This window comes from Acanthochromis polyacanthus, chromosome 19 (assembly GCF_021347895.1).
Source record: "Acanthochromis polyacanthus isolate Apoly-LR-REF ecotype Palm Island chromosome 19, KAUST_Apoly_ChrSc, whole genome shotgun sequence".
Lineage (NCBI taxonomy): Eukaryota > Metazoa > Chordata > Actinopteri > Pomacentridae > Acanthochromis > Acanthochromis polyacanthus.
In genome coordinates, this window is record NC_067131.1 from 841267 (window position 1) to 863253 (window position 21987).

At 39.9% G+C, this 21987-nt stretch overlaps 2 protein-coding genes across 28 annotated transcripts in view; both read right to left on the minus strand.

The window, feature by feature from the left end:
* Nucleotides 1-5128, minus strand: part of ttyh2 (tweety family member 2) — an 85657-nt gene extending 80529 nt beyond the window's left edge. For all 17 annotated transcript variants that reach the window (XM_051939332.1, XM_051939327.1, XM_051939323.1 and 14 more), the window contains exon 1: nucleotides 4537-5128. In XM_051939332.1, the coding sequence (XP_051795292.1) occupies nucleotides 4537-4665 (129 nt within the window). In that variant the 5' untranslated portion in view covers nucleotides 4666-5128. The remainder of the gene's footprint in view (nucleotides 1-4536) is intronic.
* A 1396-nt stretch (nucleotides 5129-6524) lies between these two features.
* rpl38 (ribosomal protein L38) overlaps nucleotides 6525-21987 on the minus strand; it is a 1167099-nt gene continuing 1151636 nt past the window's right edge. For 10 of the 11 annotated variants that reach the window (XM_051939342.1, XM_051939345.1, XM_051939340.1 and 7 more), the window contains exons 2-5: nucleotides 10864-10890; nucleotides 10191-10251; nucleotides 9150-9272; nucleotides 6525-6596 (exon numbers count right to left, since the gene is read on the minus strand). In XM_051939342.1, coding sequence (XP_051795302.1) covers nucleotides 6571-6596; nucleotides 9150-9272; nucleotides 10191-10251; nucleotides 10864-10866 — 213 coding nt within the window. In that variant the 5' untranslated portion in view covers nucleotides 10867-10890 and the 3' untranslated portion in view covers nucleotides 6525-6570. Of the gene's footprint in view, nucleotides 6597-9149; nucleotides 9273-10190; nucleotides 10252-10863; nucleotides 10891-11090; nucleotides 11166-21987 lie in introns of those variants that run through there. The other variant, XM_022199757.2, reaches the window with a different exon arrangement.

Below are 21987 nucleotides of genomic sequence, written 5' to 3' on the forward strand. Positions count from 1 at the left end.
TCAGTAGGTATACAAGAGTCCCTGAGGGTCTGCGTGACAGAAATGATGACATAATCTCCACTAGTCCACGTGCAACCCAGTGATGCAAACTATGCTACAAAGGGGAATAGTGTGTAAGATAAGTAGTAATATGTGCAGAATACATGGGTAAAACCTTCCGTGTGTGGAAAGGGTGATTACTCCTGGATTGTACTTCCTTGAGGACATTCATGTTTATGGATGCAGAAAGTACAACATCTTGATTCTCTGCTTCGGCCTCTTTCAGTGAACTTTGTGGCTCTTTCCAACCAGAAGCCTTTCCTTCCACGTCACAAGGGAAAAGTCTGGTTTCAAAATTAAGTTAACATTCTTTCAAAGCATAAATGAGAATGCAGTTTCGTCGTATAGGAGCTCAGGAGAAACTGTGCCAAAATAATCACCAGCAGTGCAGGGCTGTCAGTTTAGTCCTGAGGTCAGAATGCTTAAAACCGTGTTGGATTTTTCAGTATAACAGCCAGTTCAACAATCAAACCCACTTCATGGCAGAAATTGGCCTGGTGGGAGGAGGTTAAAAGGTCTAAACACTTCTGCTTTTAAAGGCAAGCAGTGAACAAGTCATACGTCGTTTTCTAGAACACTCAACCCTTAACTCTGCAGATTATTGCAGCACTTGATGAGATTTTCCAAAATATGACTCCTGTACGATAAAAAAGAATAGCTTGATTATTGTCAGAAGACAGAAATTAGGGAGAAAGTGCAGGCAGATGATTCAGCTGACAGACATTTACTGACAACAGCCGGATACAGCAGTGAGGAACCGACTACAGCAGACAAAGAACAGTGAAAGATGTCCACCTCTGACATTCCTTCACATTCAGCGGCCCAAAGCCAACGGGGACTCCACTGTGATTGGCCACACTAGGACCAGCCAATTACAATTCTTCTGACAAAGCATGTGGCCTGGGCTAAAGGCTCAATAGTATTCACAGTAGGAGCCAAACAAACATCGATTCAGCATTTCCTTTACAAAAGAATGGACTCCACAATGCACGGCTCAATTTTTCCTCCATTAAGCTGAATTCCTTACTGTTAAAGATTGCAAAATATCAGCAGCAAAGCAGTCAGTCCCCCCCGGAGCACAAACAAAGCAAATACATCTTTCATTAATCCCACAGTTTAATGCTTTTAGGAGTTATAAAACAAGACACTACGAGCTAATTCACAAAAAGGCAGGCTGTTTACATGCTCTTACAGCTTCCAGTGCTACTACTGACATCTACCATATCAATTAATTAGACTGATATGAGTCACTTCATTAACACGCCGTCCCTCTGAAATTCCAGCATGATTCACAACTTGACAGCGATGCAAGGGCGTCCAAGATCAGCATATACCTCCATGATTGTGTACACAGCACATTATCGCTGCCACTAATGCAGTCAGAACAGCAGAATTGGGTTTGACGGCCCACAAAGGACAAGAAACGCAATGCCCTCAATAGCCTTGCGTCAGCTCGAAATTGTGTCATTAGCTGAGGTGCTTTACAGTAAATTGTTCTAGGAGGTGGGAGCATTGAAGCCCCGATGCACAGAAGACAAAAGAGAGCAGGAGTGTGGTTCTGTCAGATAAAAGGAAGTGGGAGACGCATCAGTCATACAAAGCGGCTGATGGCTGAGGGATTTCCCATCAGACTGACTTACTGGACACGTGGTTGACAGGTTTCTTAGGGGGAAGTTTGTATCACCTGCTGAGACTCACCACGCCGCCTTCCTGCACCCCGTGGCCCTGACTTTACTTCCACAGCAGAACTGCGAATGGAAAGTGGCAGCCTGAGAAGACAACACCACCTCCCTCTCCTCTCCCTTTTGCCTCAATGTCTCTTCTCTGTTACCCCTACAGCATCGATCCACCTGAGCTGCGCTGTCATCTGACATCTTGTGAAGCAGGAATTCATCAGGACTATTGCTGGTGAAGAGATAAAGTTAAGAGTAAAAAGTTAGCGCTGGGTGTATTGGTGCCTCGAGGCCTTAGTCAGTCTGTTTTTCAGTCCATCAGCTTGGAATCTTTGTGGCTAATGTTCTGTACCTGCACCAAACGGCAGGCAGATACTATCAGCTGCTGATCATAGTGGAGCATTTAACAGCTAAACAGCCTCACACCTATCTCTACAGCACTGTCAGCACAGCAGAATGGTCAGATTGGACCCATTATCACTCTGCTATGGGGGGACAAATGCGCCGGCCTCTTTGTATTTCTTTGAACCAATCACATTTGTCTGGGCGGCTGTGAGTCGAGGATGCTACAACAGTGATCCGACAAATGGTATGTGTGAGGGTAGGGACTTGTTTTGGTGGAATATCTGGACACAGTGAGGCGAACACTGTCATTAAAACGAATAATGTGGGGTGAGCCATCAGCAGAGTGGTTAGGGTGTACACCACATGGGCACAGTCTTTACTCTGAGCAGCTCTTTCCTCTGCAAGTCCAATCATTCCCATTGGCTCTGTCAAAATGAAGCCAAAAATGTACTAGAAATAATTAATTAGGCTAATTCACAGAAAATACACGTAGGCTTGCCTCCTTGTCCAATCCAAACCTTTGTCAAAACTTGCCATTTGCATGAGATTATGAAAACCAGGAGAATGCCATGGTGGAAATAGAAGGTCTACACCATCAGTCTACATCCAAGGAGTCAGGTAGCAGCTAAAGGTTGGATGCTTCTTCAAGAGTTTGGTTGGAACCAAGCAGTAACCTTCTGTCATGAAAAATGAAGCCCACGTGGAAGTGCAGTTCCTCAAACACCCACTGGAGGCTGTTCCAAAAGCGAGTTGATCCCCATAGACCCCCATGGTAAAATGTCCAACTCTACAGCAGAAATGAACACGTTTACAACCTAGAACCTAAACCCGATTTTGGTCTCTACAGCGAGTTTCTCTGTTCATAACAACTTTAGAGGTTTTAATAGAAGTCCTCTGTTTAAATTGTAGTACAGCTTAAATGATCCAGAATTTATCAAGTAGCTTCTTTGATAGGACAGTCCATGGTTCAGAGATGTTTGCAAGACCTGTGGTAGCTCCACTTATATGACATTTCTTTGCACATTTGTAGATTAGCTGAGCGTTAGTTTCTTGTTTTGTCCTTTTGGCATTGTGTCCATGGAGGGTTCATCCACCTTGATATACAATCTATGGTTGAGACCAAACCAGAGGCAAAACTCCAATGAATACTGACTGGAAACATTACTTAAAATGAATGCTTATGTTGCTCCTATCAGACAGACAGCTGTTGGTTAAGAAGTCTGAATTAACGACGTAAAGCGATGAAAATATAAACTTGCTAATGTTCCATCAGTTTGCCCAACCTAAGGAGATAAGTCAAACTTTTGTCCACTTTTAGCTCTATTTTTTGGTCTCCTCAACTTGAGATGTAAATAATTGGGTCTTCAGCTGCTAAATGCTCCACTATGTTCACCAGACAAACTGATAACTTCACCTTGGTGTTGACGAAAGGTGAAACTGCAAACTGAATGTGGTCATTTAAAGTCTTTTTGTATGAGTTTGTCACAGCAAGCATCCTTTAAGGTACAGTTCTTCTTGTGATCAGCTCACTTTAAATTTACACTGTTCTGGTTTCTAGTTGAGGTTTTACTTCCATGAAAGATGACACAAGCATGAACTATATGTAACTGTGATTCCCTTTACTCATGATTATCGTCTCTCTGCTGTTTCACTTCTGAAATCAAACACTTGAACACCTTAAGAGCCTCTCAGACTCTTTCTGACCCCTGACCTCAGTCTGGACGCCCCATGCTGAGCTGCTACAAGCGATGAACCTAAATACTGCTTTTCCTCAGCGGATACAAACTACCAGAGTGAATCTGAGCTATAACCTTGAAAACTTAAACACTGAAACATTCACACAACTTGACATGCGTTCATAAGCAGGTCATTAGTCATCCAACAGTCCATCCCAACCACTTCAAAGCGGTGTGAAACAGTCCCGTCACCGCCTCTGGAGCTCGGATAGGAATCACTCGGACTCCCATGGGTGTCGCACAACTATGCCAACACTCTCCCACAAGTGTGCTTCCTCATCCTCTCTCTCTCTCTCTCTCCGACACACAAAAACAAATGATTTGTCCCACTTAAAAATGAATGAAAAAGACTGCCAGGCCCCACTGAGAGCAGGATTTGTGGAGATGTGACCGCTCTGGCTTTAATGGCAAACTAAACGTACTGCAAACTGCAATGGGATTTCTGCAGAGTAGTGATCTATGGGAGACACTGTAGGCTCTGATGAATGGCTGAACGTGGTCACCACTAAAGGGCTGGAGGACATTTGGAGACATTGTGAGACACTTTTAGCATCAATTTTGCAAAATGTAATCTTATTTTGAAGGCAGCAAAGACCCTATATAATAAGCCATGTTAAATTATTATCATTATTAGAATAAAAAGAGAGATTCTGTGCCACAGTGGGATCATAAACTCACTGCACAGCCCTCACAGGCTAATTACGGCCCATTTCTATAACTGGCCCTGATGGTCCTCCACTGACCTGCTGGTAGTTCTCATCTCCAGGCTGGAAGCTGTTGTCAGCAGGCTGGAACCTCAGGTTGATGTGAGGGAAATTGTGCAGCCAGTAAGTCCACCAGGGCGCGATGTAATCCACCCGAGCCGAAGACATCCCTGCCCCGGAGAAAAAGTTGTTCTCCAGCCTGGAATCAGCCTCTGCAGCTTCGGATCCGGAGAATCTTTTTCAGTCAAGTCTCACATCAAACAAAGGCAACGATAAAAGCATGCTCGGTGTGTGTGTGTTTTTGGAAAAACAACACACAATGTGGCCACACATGAGAGGAAAAACAAGACAGGAAAAATAAAAATTCAAAAACCTTCGATAAATCCTGCTGCTGCTGTAGAAGTGAGCTCCGTGGGATCAGTGTGCGTCCATGGCTCCGTGTCCGTGGACCTGCACACTCGATCCGAGCGACAACTGCTTCCACACGGCGGGGGCGCGCACTGATAGTAGGCTCAGGACACGAGGAGACGCGGGGACGCGCACATATGCCTCAAATGTCAGAGTGGCTTCCTGGTTGGAGAAAAACTGCCAAATAATCCCTGATACTCACTGTGAGGAGGTGTCTGGTTAATAAGGTTTGTTATTTAGATGTAGCTGCGTGAGTCTTTGTGGAACTCGTTGCTGCACTGCCACCTAGTGGTCGATTAAGGCCATTACACAGAGCCGACAGCAAAACGTCGGAACCACTGAGCAGTTAACCCTCCTGTTGTCCTCATTTACAGGCACCAAAAATAGTTTTGTACGAAAAAATCCAAAAATTCAGCAAAAATCTCCACAAATTTCTGAAAAATTGCAAAACCTTCAGGAAGAAAATTCCAATAATTCCTTCAAAGTTTCCCTTAAAAGTTTTGTTTTTAAAAATCCTCCAAATTTGGCAAGAAAATAATTGTAAATATTTTCAAAAAATGAGTAAAAATCTTCCAAAAAATCCTAAAAATATCTAAAGTGATTACATATATATCAGTAAAACTTCTAATATTTTCTTTAAGAACATTCACAAAAAAAAAAAAAGATTTTGGTGGATTTTGGTTGGCACTTAAATGTCCATATCTAAGGGTGCCATAATAAAAGATAAACCTGTTTTTTTAAAAGAAAAAACAAAGAAAAATGTGTAAATATAAAGAGGAACAAATAAAAGAATGAATAAAAAATAAATGTTAAAAAACTAAGGAAATAAATGTGTAAATATAAAGAAGAATAAATAAAGCAGAAGGCATGAGTGAGACTCCAAAGCCAACTTGAAGAATGTTCTCCATCCAGGGCTGTCTGCTCAATATCCTCCCACAGATAAAATTAAAATCTACAGCACACATCCCACGTCTGAAAAGAGCTTTCTCTAACACAATCATCGCCTCTTCAAAATCTTTTCTGAGGACAGAAACTACATTTAATTGTATGGTGTGTATATAATTTGGCAGAAGAGCCAGTAAAGCTGACCAGTCTGTTACCAGTTAATATTAAACCTGACACTGTAATTTCTACATGTATGTGGCATCCGTGTTCCTGTAGATCAGGGGTGTCAAACTCAGTTCCTGGAGGGCCACTATCCTGCATGTTTTAGATGTTTCCCTCTTCCAACACACCTGATTCAAACAATCAGCTCATCATTAGCCTGATAACGAGCCTGATCATTTGTATCAGGTGTGTTGGAAGAGGGAAACATCTAAAACATGCAGGATAGTGGCCCTCCAGGAACGGATGTTGACACCCCTGCTATAGATCATCAGGTTGAAGCACCATGAAGAGGTCAAAGACGTCCAGCTAAAGGAAATGTTTCTCCCACATGTTTGGAGTTGAAGTGCTTTTATCCACCTCTTGGTCCTGTCATGGCTCTAATCTGACATCTTGTGGAGAGCCGTCATAACACCACGTCTGCCTGTGAGCTGCTACTGGCAGCCCTGTTAACACCTGATCACATTTAGATTTTATAGGAGAACATTTCTGAGAGAACAAGACAGAAAATGAAGTGATTTTTTTCCAAATTTTTATTACAATTATCTGTACATCAAGGATTTACTTCAGCTCCTTCACAGCCAGACCTGGAAGAAAACAAACAGATGACAGGTTAGAAGAGAGTCAAAGAAAACAGAGCTTTATTCTTCAATATTTCCATTTAAACACTGGATATCCTCTTATACTCTGTAAAAACATTTGCCTTCATTGATCACTTAAACCCCACAGACCAGCTTCAGTTTTACTCTCCCTCGTTGATTTCTACACGTTTGACCCAAAGAGGCTTCAGAGACGTCTGGTTCAACCAACAACCGCCCACAGCACAACAAACTGATCACACTTCAGTCCACAGCGACTGAATGCATCCCATCAGCAGTCTGTGCAGACCGATGCATTTACATCAGCTTTCACAGGCCACTGTTCACCACAAACTGTTTTTATTCTGAACTCCATCAGCTGAACAATGTTTACACATCAAAGTAGGGAAATAGATTGAAGCAATTTCAGCCCCAAACGATGTACGTGTATTCACTGTTTGGCTTGGATAATGAAAATAGAACACCACCACAGTTAAAAACAGGGCAACGGCTTCAAACAGCCACATCTCTGCAGCTCCACAGTTCAGAAGTCATCTTTAACACAAACATGTCTTCAGATTATTCCATCAGTTTATTTGGAAGACAAACTGCAAACACTGCCTTAAACTGAGTCACAGCAGGGTGGAACCAGTTCCTTTCTGTCTACACTTTGTATTGGGGCTCAGCAGGCTCTAACTCATTCAGTTTAGGACTTTCTAAACCAAACACCTGCTTCAGTCGCACAATATTAAAGTATGATGGAAAAGCAGAGCAGCTAAAACACCGCCAAGTTCTTAGAACGTAATTTAAACAAAAAAACAACTTCTGATGGCAGCAGAAAATGAAAGGATAAATTATCCAATTTAAAACGCATTCATTCCAGTTCACATTTAGCACTTTGACAAACTTCAGCTTTTAACAGGACAGATGAAGATAACTCCACAAACAAAACCACCTGAGTAACGTCTCCCTGCAGGCACCGATCGAACACAAACATCTAACTGAATATATTTATGAACTAAGTCATTTAAGGAAGTAAAACCCTCAGGCCTTGTGTGAAGAAATGGAATTCAATGCTTTAAAGTCATATTTAGGACCCTGTTGTGTTTCCACAGCAACACTGGTCATTTTCAAACTGAACTATGTCCCATAGTCAGTATGTTTAGTAAACGTTATGAGATTATTTTTAAGTCATTTCTGCAGCATTCTGCTGGAGTTTCCTTATTAAACGCTGAGACGTTCTGTTCTACATGTTTTAAACTAATATTTAGCCCTGTGCACTCCTCTGTTCAGACTATAAACATCTACAGTTCATGCATCTCCTTCAGAACAACTCTGATTCCTGAGGCTCAGTAAACACTCATTTCCCACTGTCAGACATCTGCAGTGCACAATAATGTTCTCAGGTCTTGTTTACATCAGTTTAAGGTTTTATTCTCGGCACATTGCTTCCCTTTAAAGTGAATGACTCCAACTACAATCATCCTCTGCAGGCACACAAATGTATTATCTTCACTCTGACACTGCTAGGGCTGCAACTAACGACGCATCGACTAATCGTCTGAGCACGATACGTTATCAAAAGTGGAAGTGAGCGCACAATGCAACAGAAATCAGCGTCCGACCGGAGCGTTGAACACGGACGGACATCGCGCTGCATCGTGCATATATTATGTATGCACGATGCAGCACGGACATCCACGATCTATCGTAAACACGGATGTCCTCGTTTACTATACAGCTGTATCTAAACGCAGACATCGGCGCTGCATCGTGCATACATAATACATGCACGATGCAGCGCCGATGTCCGTCCGTGTTCCACGCTCCGGTCGGTCGCTGATTTCTGTTGCATTGTGCGCTCACTTCCGCTTTTGATGACGTATCGTGCTCAGACGATTAGTCGATGCGTTGTTAGTTGCAGCCCTAATTTTAACCAGCTTCCATGTGAGATAGATTTGTTGGATTTCTGTAACTTTTCAAAAGAAAACAGCCTTTTATCTGAATCTAACGTCATCTTAGGTCAGAAATGACATGAAGCCATGAAAACAGAGCCACTGAAAATAAACTACAACATCAGATAATGTTGAGAATAATACATTTGGTCAACAAAAGTGGTCAAATCAAATTGTCATACAACTGGACATACAACCTTCATTATGCCATCTTATGTTGTAACACAGATAAAGACAAGAAAAGTGCATTTATTGCGGGAAGTCATTCACTACAATCATTGATTTTTTTTCTTTTCTAGAATTTTAGAACCTGTGTCAGGAACATTAACAGGAAGTTCTAGTCCCAGCCATGTGGCTCGTTGGGTCCTCTCATTCACTGGTTGCTTCATAAACTGAGAAACCAGTTTCAAACACACTGAGTCCAAACATCCACAGGATCTTTAATTGGAGCCAGAGAAGACAAACATCTTCACATCAGTTAAAGAACAACTCAAACCACTTGGAGTAGAAACAGAAAGCCTTCACGTGTCACTAACAGGTGTTCCTACGCTGTTGTGGGTCTCAGCTGTCTGGTGTTCACTAAACGCGTTACCTGTGTGTTACTGACCTGGTGGCAGGGACTGCTTGAGCTTCTCAGCCTTCTCCTTGTCTGTGATGACCAGAGTGTACAGGTATCTGCTGCAGCGCACCTTGAACTTCACATTGTCCTTGTTCTTCTTGATCTTTACGGCTGGAGGAGGACAGACAGATCTGGGATCAGCTTCAGCTCAACAGATTTACTCACCTGGAATAAAACCACAGCAGTAACACTCACAGACTAGTGAATATTCAGAGCTTCCAGACTGTGGGAATGTAATGTGTGAGGTTCTGGGACTGCATCATCGTCACGCGTGTGCAACACATGAGCAGTGACTTTAACCAATCAGGCGATGGGCTGACAGGACAGAGTACTACCGTAATGTCAGCGTATCCCTGCCACATTAAAAGCTACAGTCTGATATTTGTCTTTAAACAGTAACTTCTTGATCACACCTCATATTTCAGGTGGAGCTTCCTGGACAAACTTAACGTTTAGAAATGACTACGGGAAAGACTAAAACTTACTGAAAAACACTAAATAAACACATTCTTGAGTGAAAACTAACTGGCCACATTATTACATGCTCAGCAGATCTCTGGGATTCATAAAGACCTACAGAGATAAATATTAGCTATCAAAGCTCATTTACTATTAATTGGTTTCAGTGGAAGAACTCCAGTGGAAGAAGTCACTTTTATATCCGTGTGTTTTATGCCCATCTCAACTTTACATCAACCTTGGGATGAATGATTTCAGGAAAATAACAGGAAAATTGTGATTTTTCTGATTTGCAACAATTTTCACCGTGAAGCTTCAGGTCTCTGTTCTCATGTAATAAAACTAAAATGTGATTAAGCTTTACTCCACAAGGCACCATCAAAACTGTCATAAAAAGGTCCAGAAACAGCCAAACTACAGCATGCATGCCTGAACCACAGAGAACCATTAAAGGAACGTATAAACAACCAACAAAATGTGAACCAGCTCCAATTAAACAACTGATTTATAGCTTTATTTAACAGCATCATCACATCATATCCACATCAACCGGTTTGTGTTTTAACTCACACTTGGCATCCTTCCTCCTGGCTGTCAGCAGGAAATCTTTGATTTCTTCAATCTTGCGAGGCTACAAGTCAAAACAGAGCAGATAAAAACATTTTAGACAACTTTTAAAGCAACAAACTTCACATGACTGATAAAGAACAGAAAACTGGTGTTAGTGGACCGGTGGAACTGAAGTTTCTGTTTAAAGGCCGAAACCCAGCACTTGGTCCATCATTATTCTGGCAAGTTTGTGAAATGCATCCCGGGCACATCAGCCTGAGATGTTTGGACGTCTTGCTGAAGGTAAAAACGTTTCTGTAGCAAAGGTTGCTAACTAGAGCTAATGTCAGGCTAACGGAAGGTTAGCCACGCAGGGTTGTACAAGAAATGCAACTGACAATACAGGTAACTTTGTGTTGGTGACTTCATTATCACAGTAATAATAAAAGTACAGCTACAGTCCACTAAACATGCTGTTCTCTCAGCACACTGTAGCCAGGCGGCCCTGTTAGCTCATGAGCGGCATTTTGCTAATGCTAACAACCAATGCTAACCACTTTCAACCGTTGCTGCCGCCTATTTATGAATTACTGAACCCGCACTTCACGTTCCATTACTCTCGTACATGCAAGACGATACTATTCATCATAAATGTGTAGTTAAAAAGAGTACATAAAAAAGAGAAAGTTCTCACCATGGTGCCGTGTCAGCGGACTGAGCGCTGCGGAAGAAAGATGGAGTCAGTTTATCGGTTATAACACCGGGGGAAAATGTGTTAGAATTAAAATAGTTATCTCATCATACAGCTACTAAAGGCAATAATTATAATATAGTAGATATTTGGTTATAATTGTTATCATAAAAGAGGATGGATGATGATTAAAAATAGGAGTTTTGTTTGTGTGTAAATGTGACACTCACTCAGTCTGCCAGAGAGGGGATGAAAAGGGGCGGGACTTCCGGTTGAAGGAGGTTTTATACTGCAGTACGGCAAGCGCAAAGGGCTCGGAAGAAATGCGAACAGCGTGTGTTACTGCAACTCTGTGGCCGAGAATTCATGTGTGACTCTCCAGAGACAAATTACTCACAAAAATAAAAAAGTATCACTGTATTATTAAAACTTTAAATTTACTACCACAACTGCAAAACTAACTCAGTCTAGAGCATTTAGAAACACTATGGCTTCACTGAAGACAGAAATATTTAGATTATAATTACATAATTGTACCAAATTTATGCTATTTCACAGTAAAGATAATATAAAATGTGACACACAGAGCTCTAGGGAAAGAAAAGACGTTTATTTTCTCATTCTCAAACTGTGTGTCTCCTGTTTACTTTGCTGTTTAACTGTTATATGTGAAGGTGTGCCTTGAAAAAGTTTGTTTAAATACATTTTATTTAATAGTAGTTAGAGTGACAGATTCTTTAAATAGTGCAGAACTGATGCAGATTCTGGTGAGTGGGAAAAAAATCAACCATAAAATACAGAGACACAATATTCCAAATAAATATAACTAATAATAAATGGACCAAGCTAACAAAAATACAGAAAAATCTCACCATGCCCAAATGATAGCTTATTTAACTGTAAAATGTGTATTTATTACTGTATTTGCTGACCACCTGATGCCATGTTTTGTTACTTTACTGATTAGAGATGTTATGTATGGAGTTATGGGAAATCTTCTCATTAAAACAGTGAGAAATATTTGGATTTCAGTAAATCAGTATATCAGACTTTTACACGCTGTAAAATAATATCTCAACATGTTTGATCAGCTATAGCATGTTAGTTTTGAGGGCTTTAACGTATGTTCTGATCAGAATGAGAGGTAAATAGACCCGAGGGCATTTTTTAATATTCCTACTTTTACATAAAAACAAACAACATAATAACTTAGCATTTGAATCTTTTCTCCACTGTTTTCTGTACTAATCATGAAGCTTATTCAGAGGAAAGCTGTCAAATCAGTGATGGCTTTCTTAATCATGTATTTTCCCATAAAGTCGCAGCATGAGTGCATTAATCTGATGCTCAGCTGGACGTATTCTTTAGCACAACATGCATCATACAGGACACCGTGCTCTGAGGACTCCCACACATATAACGCCTGTGAAGCACATAATAGATGAAGGTCCTTCCTAACCCTCTGTGTGGCCCTCTGCTTATCCTCCTGTTCAATGCATTATTTTTCACGGAGCATTTCCAGTGAAGGAACAATCGGTGATGATGGATGCACTTGAGCCTCCAATCCGTTTCCTGCACTGTGGAGAACATTATATGAAAGAAACGCTGTTTTTCTTGCATGTTGTTCATGAAAAATCGCACTTCAGTGAGCTGGAGAGGAATATGAGTGTTATAACACAGCCCTCACAGCAGATGCATTTAGAAATGAAAGCACAGGTGACTAGTACAAATCCACAGGGAACATAATAATCATTTACCAGGTAACTATAAAAAAGGCCCAAACTGTAACTAATGTCCACATGACAACTCTATATTTTTCTAAATAGTCATTTGTCCTTTCACAACATGCGGCCGTGAAATTACATTATTTTTGCTGTATTTATATGAGAAAATGTGGCATTATTTACAGATATTTGCCCTTATTTGAAAGACAAAATATCTCTATTGAGGAATGAAAAATGGTAAATAATGTGAAAAACTGTTCATTTTCCCCATTTTGCTAAACAACAGATAATGCCTCGTATAACCACAGAAAAAAAGCATTTATTTATTTGTTATTGTCCAAAGGGAGTCAAAATTGAAGATTAAATATTAGTCAAATAAAAAACAAAAAATCATCTATTTTTTTAATAAATAACAAAATTCTTAGATTTACAATGTGACCCAAAAAATCCTATCGGTTATTTTAGTCATCTATAAATGTCCTTGTTTTACAGATTTTAGCAGTTTTTGAATGTTACAGAATTTCAGTTTTTCTTTTTTTCTTTTTTTTCTGGCATGTTTGCTGCCAGATTTTCATCTTATTCTTTCTTTCTCTTTAAAAATTCGTCTTATTACTATTTTTATTTAGTTTAAATGTATTTATTTCAGTGTAATCATATTATAGTGAAATGCATTCTAAGTGTTTCTCTCTATAAATGTCTGACCTCTGAGAAGGTAAAATGTGACTCTACTGACTGAAGCCAATAGATGTAAAATGCCAGCTACACTCACAAAGGAAACCACATTTGAGTGGTTTAAAGATTTCTGCAGCTCTATGGCCATAGACAGCAACATGTTCTCTGGGTTCAGACGTTAAAAGTTCCTCCAGGAACAGCAACGAGCAAACAAGGTTCCTCTTCCACCTGTATCTGACCTGAACCTGGAGAGAATTAAAGCCACGGAGACACCAGAGAAGAAGTCTCTGTTTCATTAAAGTAAACGTATTTAGTTCACCTATCACCAACCTTTCTGATTTCCTGGATGTTCTGACATGAGAATGTTTCATATCTTCTCCTCCGTCGGACAGAACAGGGAGTTAATTGATTAATTGTTTGCACCCGCGGAGTTTCAGTTTTGCGCTTCGCTGCGTAAACAGCGATTTTATCCAAGAAGCTCGGAGGAAAAGAGTCATAACAACACATAACACCGCTGTTGTGATGCAGTTTTTAACTCTGTGAAGCTATAATCTGTGATAATTCAGCTCACGCTAACGATGACACCTGAAGGTTTCCAAACGTTTGACTGAATGGACACCGAACCTGTTTTAGGCTGAGCCGTTTGGATAAAACGCATAAAGTGGAAGCAGCAGCACTTCTGAACCTAATAACCATCCCAGGTGGCCGGAAAAGTAACAATATGTAGGAAATATGAAATGTGCAGTTACTACACAAGCCTCCAACATTCCCGAGACTGAGCTGCAGAAACTACAGAAGCAGCAGAGATTCCAGCCTTCAACTTCATGGATTTAAGACTGAATATTCCAGTGGAAGGAAACACTTCTGGTGCTGCTGCAGGACATCAGTGTCATGGACGGAACAAATCTGCAGACTAGAGAGAGCCTACGAACAAGGTAAGTTCTGTTTTTCTGCTGTTGTAGAGGCCAGTAAGCTGCTGCGTAATTTCCGTGCGTTCCAGCATCCAAACGGTTTTGTTGGGGGTGTATTTGGTGTGCTGGAGCCTGAGAGGCAGCAGGTTCTGGATTTCAGATAAAATACTCCAGTGTAGAAATACTCTGCTGATCGTCATGTTTTAGTCAAGTCAAAGCACAAGAGATCAAACTCTGAAGCACAGTGACATCAGAGTGGCTCATCTCTGATGAATGGACAGCATATTATGGGATTGCAGTTTCTGATGCATTCATGTTTTCATCACTTTAGTGCTGTTCTGGGTGACTGAAGTCGTTTTTCTGCTCGGTAGCTTTGTGGATTTCTATGTCGAGGTTAGAAAAACTTTATCATGATCTTTAATATAATCTAATATTTTATTTGTTGGTCATATTTAGCTTTATGTTTTCATGTATTTTGTAAAGTAGAGGACAAAATTTCCCTCTGAACTGTGTAGCAGAGTAAAGAAGTAGAAAATGGAAATCCTTAAGTGCAGTATCTGAGTGAATGGATGCTTTGAGCTGCTGCTTGTGACCCGCTGTGGTCAGAGTTTTGGTGTGATGTTGGTGGAGTCTGTGTGGGTATTTGGTTTGCTGTGATTAGAGATAATTACTGTGGCTGTCATCTACTTACTTTCCAACACTCTTACTACTTCTGACATACTTGCAGATACTGAGAGCGCATGTCTTCATGCATCTGTGGTTAAAATATTTACTGTTTGTGCATTAAATGTCCTTACTGAGAGAATTTCTACTTTGTCATATTTCTTTGAGTACTGAAAAAACAACAGGGTCAATACATAATTACAAGACTTTTTGTATCATAGTCGACATTTTTTCTGTTTTCAGGCCTAAAATCATCAAGGCGGCCTATAACCAAACCCCACATGGCATTTTAGAGAAAGATTATTCTAAATATTCTATACACAACTTGGTAAATTTGAAATTGAAAGTTATTTCTAAAGATATTGTAGTAAACCTAATTTTCGAGCCATTTAGGACAAATTTCATATCATTCTGGCCTACTTTTCTGTAATTTTGACCATTTTTCTTGTCATTTTGGACAATTTTTGAGTCATTTTCAACAGCTTTTATGTCAACTTGGATCTTTTCTCCTTATTTTGGATAATTTTTGTGTCTTTGGGAAAATTTTCAAGTCATTTCGGACAGATTTTATCTCATTCTGGACTAATTTTCCGTAATTATGGATCATTTGCAAATGAATCAGCTCATTTTATTATTGTTTAGCGAATTAGAGGGTGGTTGGTATTAAATTCAGACGGTTATTTAGTTGATATTTTAGTGATATCCAGTAATTTTTTTTTCTTCTTTCAAGTTTATTTGAAAAAGGACAGCGTGCAGTTACATTAAAAAGATGGCTGCACCAGATTTAGCTTCATGCTAATTTCCATCTGTAGTCCTTGGTCCATAAAAAACAACATTCCTATTTAAAACAATGCATATAAAACACATTACATTAACAAAGCAAAACAAAATCAAAATCAATATTAAAATATTTACAAATATGTGTGCAACGTTGTTGGTTTATAGACAATTATCAAAATGCGAAAGTATAGCGAGGAAGACTGTATTCAAACCAATTACAATATATTTAAAGTGCATTTAAATGACAAAAACAGAGTGCAAAAGTACAAAGTTAAAGTGCAGAGTTGTTTGCGAGACAATAGTTTCGTAGATCCTAAAGGTGGTAGCTATCAGATGGTACCGACGAGGGTAGCATCTTATAGCTCTATACCAGATTGGTACTGTAAATACACACTGTACTATTTTTACACTGATAGTCTGGTAGTCTGGCAGCCATCAGATGGTACCCACGAGGGTAGCATCTTATAGCTCTATACCAGATTGGTACTGTAAATACACACTGTACTATTTTTACACTGATAGTCTGGCAGCTATCAGATGGTACCCACGAGGGTAGCATCTGATAGCTCTATACCAGATTGGTACTGTAAATACACACTGTACTATTTTTACACTGATAGTCTGGCAGCCATCAGATGGTACCCACGAGGGTATCATCTGATGGCCAAATACCCGTCTGGTATTATTAATTCATAAGTGATTGTTTCCATAATAAATAATTATGGGATTTGTGAAGACATGATCATAATGAACATAAAAACATTACTTTTTTTTAACTTTTAATAAAAATCTATGCAGATATATCCATGGACTTCAGAAATCCTTCAGTTATAGATTAAACCAGCAGATCTGTGCAGGTACTCGAGGCCAGCTTCACATTTCTTCATATTTTTCTGGAGGACACATTTAGTCATTGTGATCTAAACTTTATTTACGTATTTTCACATCAAAACAAACAATTCTTTTCAGATGATCCCTTTCTTTCTATCTGCATATTTTCATGATATTTTCTGCTGATATGCAGCAGATTTGTTGGTGTTCTTGTTTAAATACTGACCGCTTGTCATGAGAGATGAACACACCCAGGTATTGTTTTACCAAACCAGAAACACTGACTTAGTGTTGCTACATTTTCACCAGTGCTCCATAACTTTGATATGATCTGACTATAATTCATATCAGTTAAATATCAGACTCTACATATCTTCTAGTGTTTTGTCTGAACATCATATCTAAATAAGAAATGAAACTGATCTCCAGAAATGAGCCGATTCCTGCTGGAACTTTACAAAATATCTCTGGATTCTTGGGGTTTTGGTTCAGTGTCAACAGAGAAACAGAGTGGCAGCATTTAATGAATAAAAGCTAAAATATGGAAACATTAATCACTAAATAAACATCTCTCTGCTCTAAAGCGAGGATTTTTTCCCTTAAATAAAACACCGTGCCACTAAACTCATCAAAAGTCCGGTTTTTCTCTCTTATGGACAAATGAAACTTTTTTCAAACCTGATGCTTCCAACAACCAGATTTTACCAAGAAAAGAATGTGTTGCATTAAAAGCAAAGGCGAAAATAAGCGTATAATGAGATGCCTTTCATTTTTTCCCACATTCATGCAGCAGATTATGTCAGAGCTGCAGGTTTATCTAACAGCCCAAGGTGACTCTGGGTGATGCAACATTTCTGTCTATGAAGAAAGAAGATAAGCAGCCAAATTAGGCTGAATTTAATCTAATTAGAAGTGTCCTTTCAATACCAAAGTACTCGATGCTCTTCAGATTCAGCCATTAATGTGCTGCTGCTGTCGATCTGTTTGTCTGATCTTCTCTGAATTTTCTCTGTTTCTGTTCTTGAAGTGAATACAGAGAAGCTGTTAGTCTGGAGGTCGTTTCTTAATCAGACGGAGGTGAAAGAAGCATTCAGATACTGAGTAAAAGTGTCGATAGCACACAGCAGGAACACCATGCATTCAGATTTATACTTTAAAAAAGCATAACTTTGCTTAAGAAGAAGAAGAAGAAAATGAATGAATGGATGAATAGATCTGCAAACTAACAATGACTGTAGTTTTCAAAAATATTTGCATCAAAACTGTAGTGCGGTACAAGTTACCAAAAGTAACGGTACTTCTCAGTCCGAGTGGCATGTTTTAGAATGATGTATGCTGTTTAATAATAACTATTAATGCATTGTTCTGTTCATCACTTTAATGTTAAAACTGATAAAGATGAATCACCTGTTAGTTTATCTGCTGGGTAGCTTAGGGATCAGTAAAGTTGATCTTGGTCTATAATACTACATCATTGATTATTTGTTGATTATATACCGTTTTATTGAACTAAATCTGTAAACTACTTCCCCAGTTGTGATGTTGGAGTCCAGTTTGGGAACCTCAGAACTGAAGCTCTGCTGTTTCTTTGCAGATGATGGAGTTCTGTTCCTTCATTTAGACCATGACCTTTCATGTGTACTGAGCTGGTTTTGATGCCGAATATGAAGAAACTCTAAGTTTGAGACCAAGGTTTTCACCAGAAACTAGTAGACTGCCTGATCTGGGTTGGGGCTGAGCTGCTTCATTAGTTTCAGCAGGTTTTAGTGTATTTAGATCCCTAGATCCTCGGGAAGATGGAGCGTGACATGGACGGATGAACTGGGGTTGTGTCAGCAGTAGTGTTGGCGTTGTACCTGATAGACAGAGCTAAAGCTAGAAAGCAAAGATTTACCAGCTGATCTACAGTATGATCCTTAACTCTGGGGAGTGACCCAAAGAATGAAGACGAGTGGCTCAAAGAAACCTCCTATAGAGGGTTTTTCACCAGTTTACGGTAAAAAGGAGCCAGTTGAGGTGGTTCAGGAACCTGTTTAGATTACTTCCTGATGAATTCCTTTGGAGGCTCTCTGAGCATCCAACTAGGAGACCAGAATTTTGTGGAGGGATTTATTTAGATTTTATTTGCTCTGTTTACCATGCTTTTTGCATATCACAGGAAACTGGTCAAGTTAAAGGCCTTGGTGGTGCTGAGACTTGAACCCTCGACCTTCCAGTCAGTAGCACAAAGCCTTCACCACTGAGCTACCACCATGCGAGTTACTTATCTCACCAGGCCTGGGAACACTCAGGAGAAACTAGAAAACCTTGTTAGGGAGTGGGAATGATCTGCTCAGCCTGCTGCCACTGTGACCCAACTTTCTGGATAAGTGAAAAGATGGACTGATGCATCTGCAGCTAGGAAGTGACTAAAGTTGGCAAAAAAGTACAATATCGGTCTTTGAAACTGTAGTGGAGTCACAGTTTCAAGCAACACACAAAGGGAAGTACAAATAACTTTAAATTCCATACAGTAATTGAGTAAACATGCCTGGTTAGGATCCACCACTGCAAAAACCAGACATCTAAGTTCTCTAACTTTGCTTCAGGACCAAGTGTCGAGCTGTGGGAGAACTCAAACTGCACAGCAATTTACATGATTGTTGCTTTGGATTATGAAGAGGAATGGGGGAGAAAATTACACGGATCTCACAAAGTGTTTCCTGCAGAACTTCTGCGTTGGGCTTTTGTTGTCGATGCTCTGGCAGGTGTTCCTTCACCTCCAGACGAACTGTAAATTATGGTCGCTCACTGCAAAAAAGAAAAGGGGAAAAAAGATTTGCTTGAGACACCTCTGAGAGAACAAACATTAGAAGCAACCTGCTGACTTATGAGTTCAATTATCTTTTTACAGTCGAGACAGATAAATCTAAAGGATGCCAGAATAACACGCTTTTAAGTAGAAAGTGGTTCATCTATTATCTCCACAACCTGACTACAATAATTCCATGTGTTTCTGCAGCAGTAGAGCACAGTTAATGGGCCAATCCTGTTGGATAGGGAAACACATTTCTGCTCAGCGGGTGTCAGTTTACTTTAGAGGTACACTTTGGTCTCCTAATTTATTTTCTATATGCTTTTAAAGGGAATGGTAGCGGCTCAGAAAATGGGAAATTAATCCAGATTCCCTGCAGACGTCTCCATGAACTGATTCCGTTAATGAGCCCCGTCGCCTGAACACCGCGTTAGTATTCAACTTTCAAATATGACTGTCAATAATTTAAACCTCTTTGCAGGAGGATTTGAGTGACACCTCCGTCTGCTGCCACCGACGTCCACTTTGACACGACGTTAATTCACAAAGACGGAAACAGCGGACCGGCCGTTTTTAATTAACCGACCGTCCACCCGTCTGCCCGCGTTCACAGCCCTCATCCCCCCAGATGCTCGGTCAGTGCTCGCAGCGTAGGACACGTTTACTCAGGATTTTAAATTTTTAAGAGCTCCTGTGTCAGTCAAAGGTTAAAGTGAGTTCTTCAGTTTGGATTTCTGACCTCGATGCCGCTGCAGTCGCTCGGTTAGAGAAGCACAATAAAAGCCTGGGACCTTGTTGTTTTGTGTACTTGTTGACAGTATAGAAGCACTTTTTCTCACCAAAACAGGAAATAAAACATTTTATCTTTTCTGCTCTTCACTGCAGAGATTAGTCTGTTTTTTTTTTCTGAATGACATTCAGAAAAGGAATGAGAGTCTCTGGATTCTCACTCCTTTCTCAAGATCATAAAAGACGTCCTTCATCCCCAATGAGGAACTCGTGTGCAGACAGTACAGAGGTAGAGTTTTCCTCCATCACTAAACAATCGGAGATCAGTCCGTTGACATTGAATATTTACTCAGTTGTGTTGACTTTATTTGCACAATTGCTCTGTTTGCAACAATAATATCTTTATTTCAGGCAGACAATATGTAGAAATAAGCAAAAAGCTTCATATTATTCTAAATAAGGACAAATGTCATGCTTTGTGTGCTATTTGGGCTCCGTACAAACAAATATGTTCATTTTGTTTGCCAAAAAGTCATTCACAGGCAGCAAAATTTACTGTTTAACCCCCATAAAGAGCAGAAATCCATAGAGACTTAATTGGAAGCATATTGGGCTCTAAAAACTGCTGTGAGCACCAGTCAGAGATACAGAGCAGGACTGTAAGTAACTGTTATTGTCAGTCAATCTGTTGTTTATTTTCTTGATTAGTTGTTTGAACCAAAAATGGCACATTTAAATGTCTTGATTTCCTGTCCAAGAGGAGTGAATAAACCAGGAAACATTCAGATTTAAGAAGCTAGCATCAAAGAACTTTGACTTTTTTTCCTTTAAAATTGACTCAAGCGGTTTAATAGCTGATGATTAATTGACTAGCTGATTAATTGTTGCAGCTGTAAGAAGAAAATTCGTTGTGTTCAGCAGTGTTTTACTGTCAGCTTCTCTAAACCAACACATGCTTGATGCTCGGGGTTCACTGATTGATTATCATCTCCACTATTCAGCGTTTTTTTGATTTTTGCATTAATGTTATCTTTCTGTTTTGTTTTTTTCTGCAGCCACAACTCTTTGTTCTAAAACAAAGTCCCACCTCCAGCTTTATCTGATTGATTTAATAAAGTAATAAATAGCAGCCTATTAACACTGAAGGATTAATGTTGAAAAGTTGTCTATTAAATTGAACGTATCTGCTGCTGGAATCATCCCTGAAAGGAAACACATTGTTCAAGCCTTAATTCTCATCAGTTCAGTTTCATAAATGATTCGTATGAAGTCAGGAAAAGTTATTAGGCTGATTAAACACTGTTAAGTTTGCTGTTTGAGCCGTTTAAACATGACCCAGATGGAACAGTAAGTGTATTAGGAGAGCAGATCTTCATGCATAAATGTGATGCAAGGCCTCATTTTGTGTGTTCATGAGTGTGTGTATCTCTACTTCCATTCCATCACTATTGTAATGTTTTAATCCGTGCTGAATGACCGTACGGCTGAGGCTGGATGTAACACAGGGAGGATGAGCTCAGCCTCAGATTACAACCAATGACCACGCTCAGTTTAACCAAAGCTCTTTCACTGGTATGATCACAGCAACAAACATGATCCTCTGTGCCAAGCTGCTTGCAGAAACCCAACCTGACTCCAGATGCTTTTTTTTTCAGTCGCAGTTCTGTGTTTGTGGCAGTAGAGGGCAGTGAGTGGTCGTTAATGTGGAGCTGGACTGAGCCTCTTCTTCTCTGATGACGTTGGGAGACGCTGTGGATCAAGGAATGGACTCCACCTGTCTCCACCTCTCTATACTCTGAGAACTGATTGTTACTTTATGTTCACTCCCTTTTTTCAAATATTAATACAAACAAATTAGATTCTATGAGCTTCCATGTGAACAGAATCACGTCACACTAGAACTTGTTGTATGGATCTTATCCGGGTTGTTTTCTCCTCACTAGATCTCTGCTTGGGTTGGATCTACTCTCAGATGTACGTCTCTTTGCTGAATGAAACTGTGGAGTTGTAGGATATCATCGGC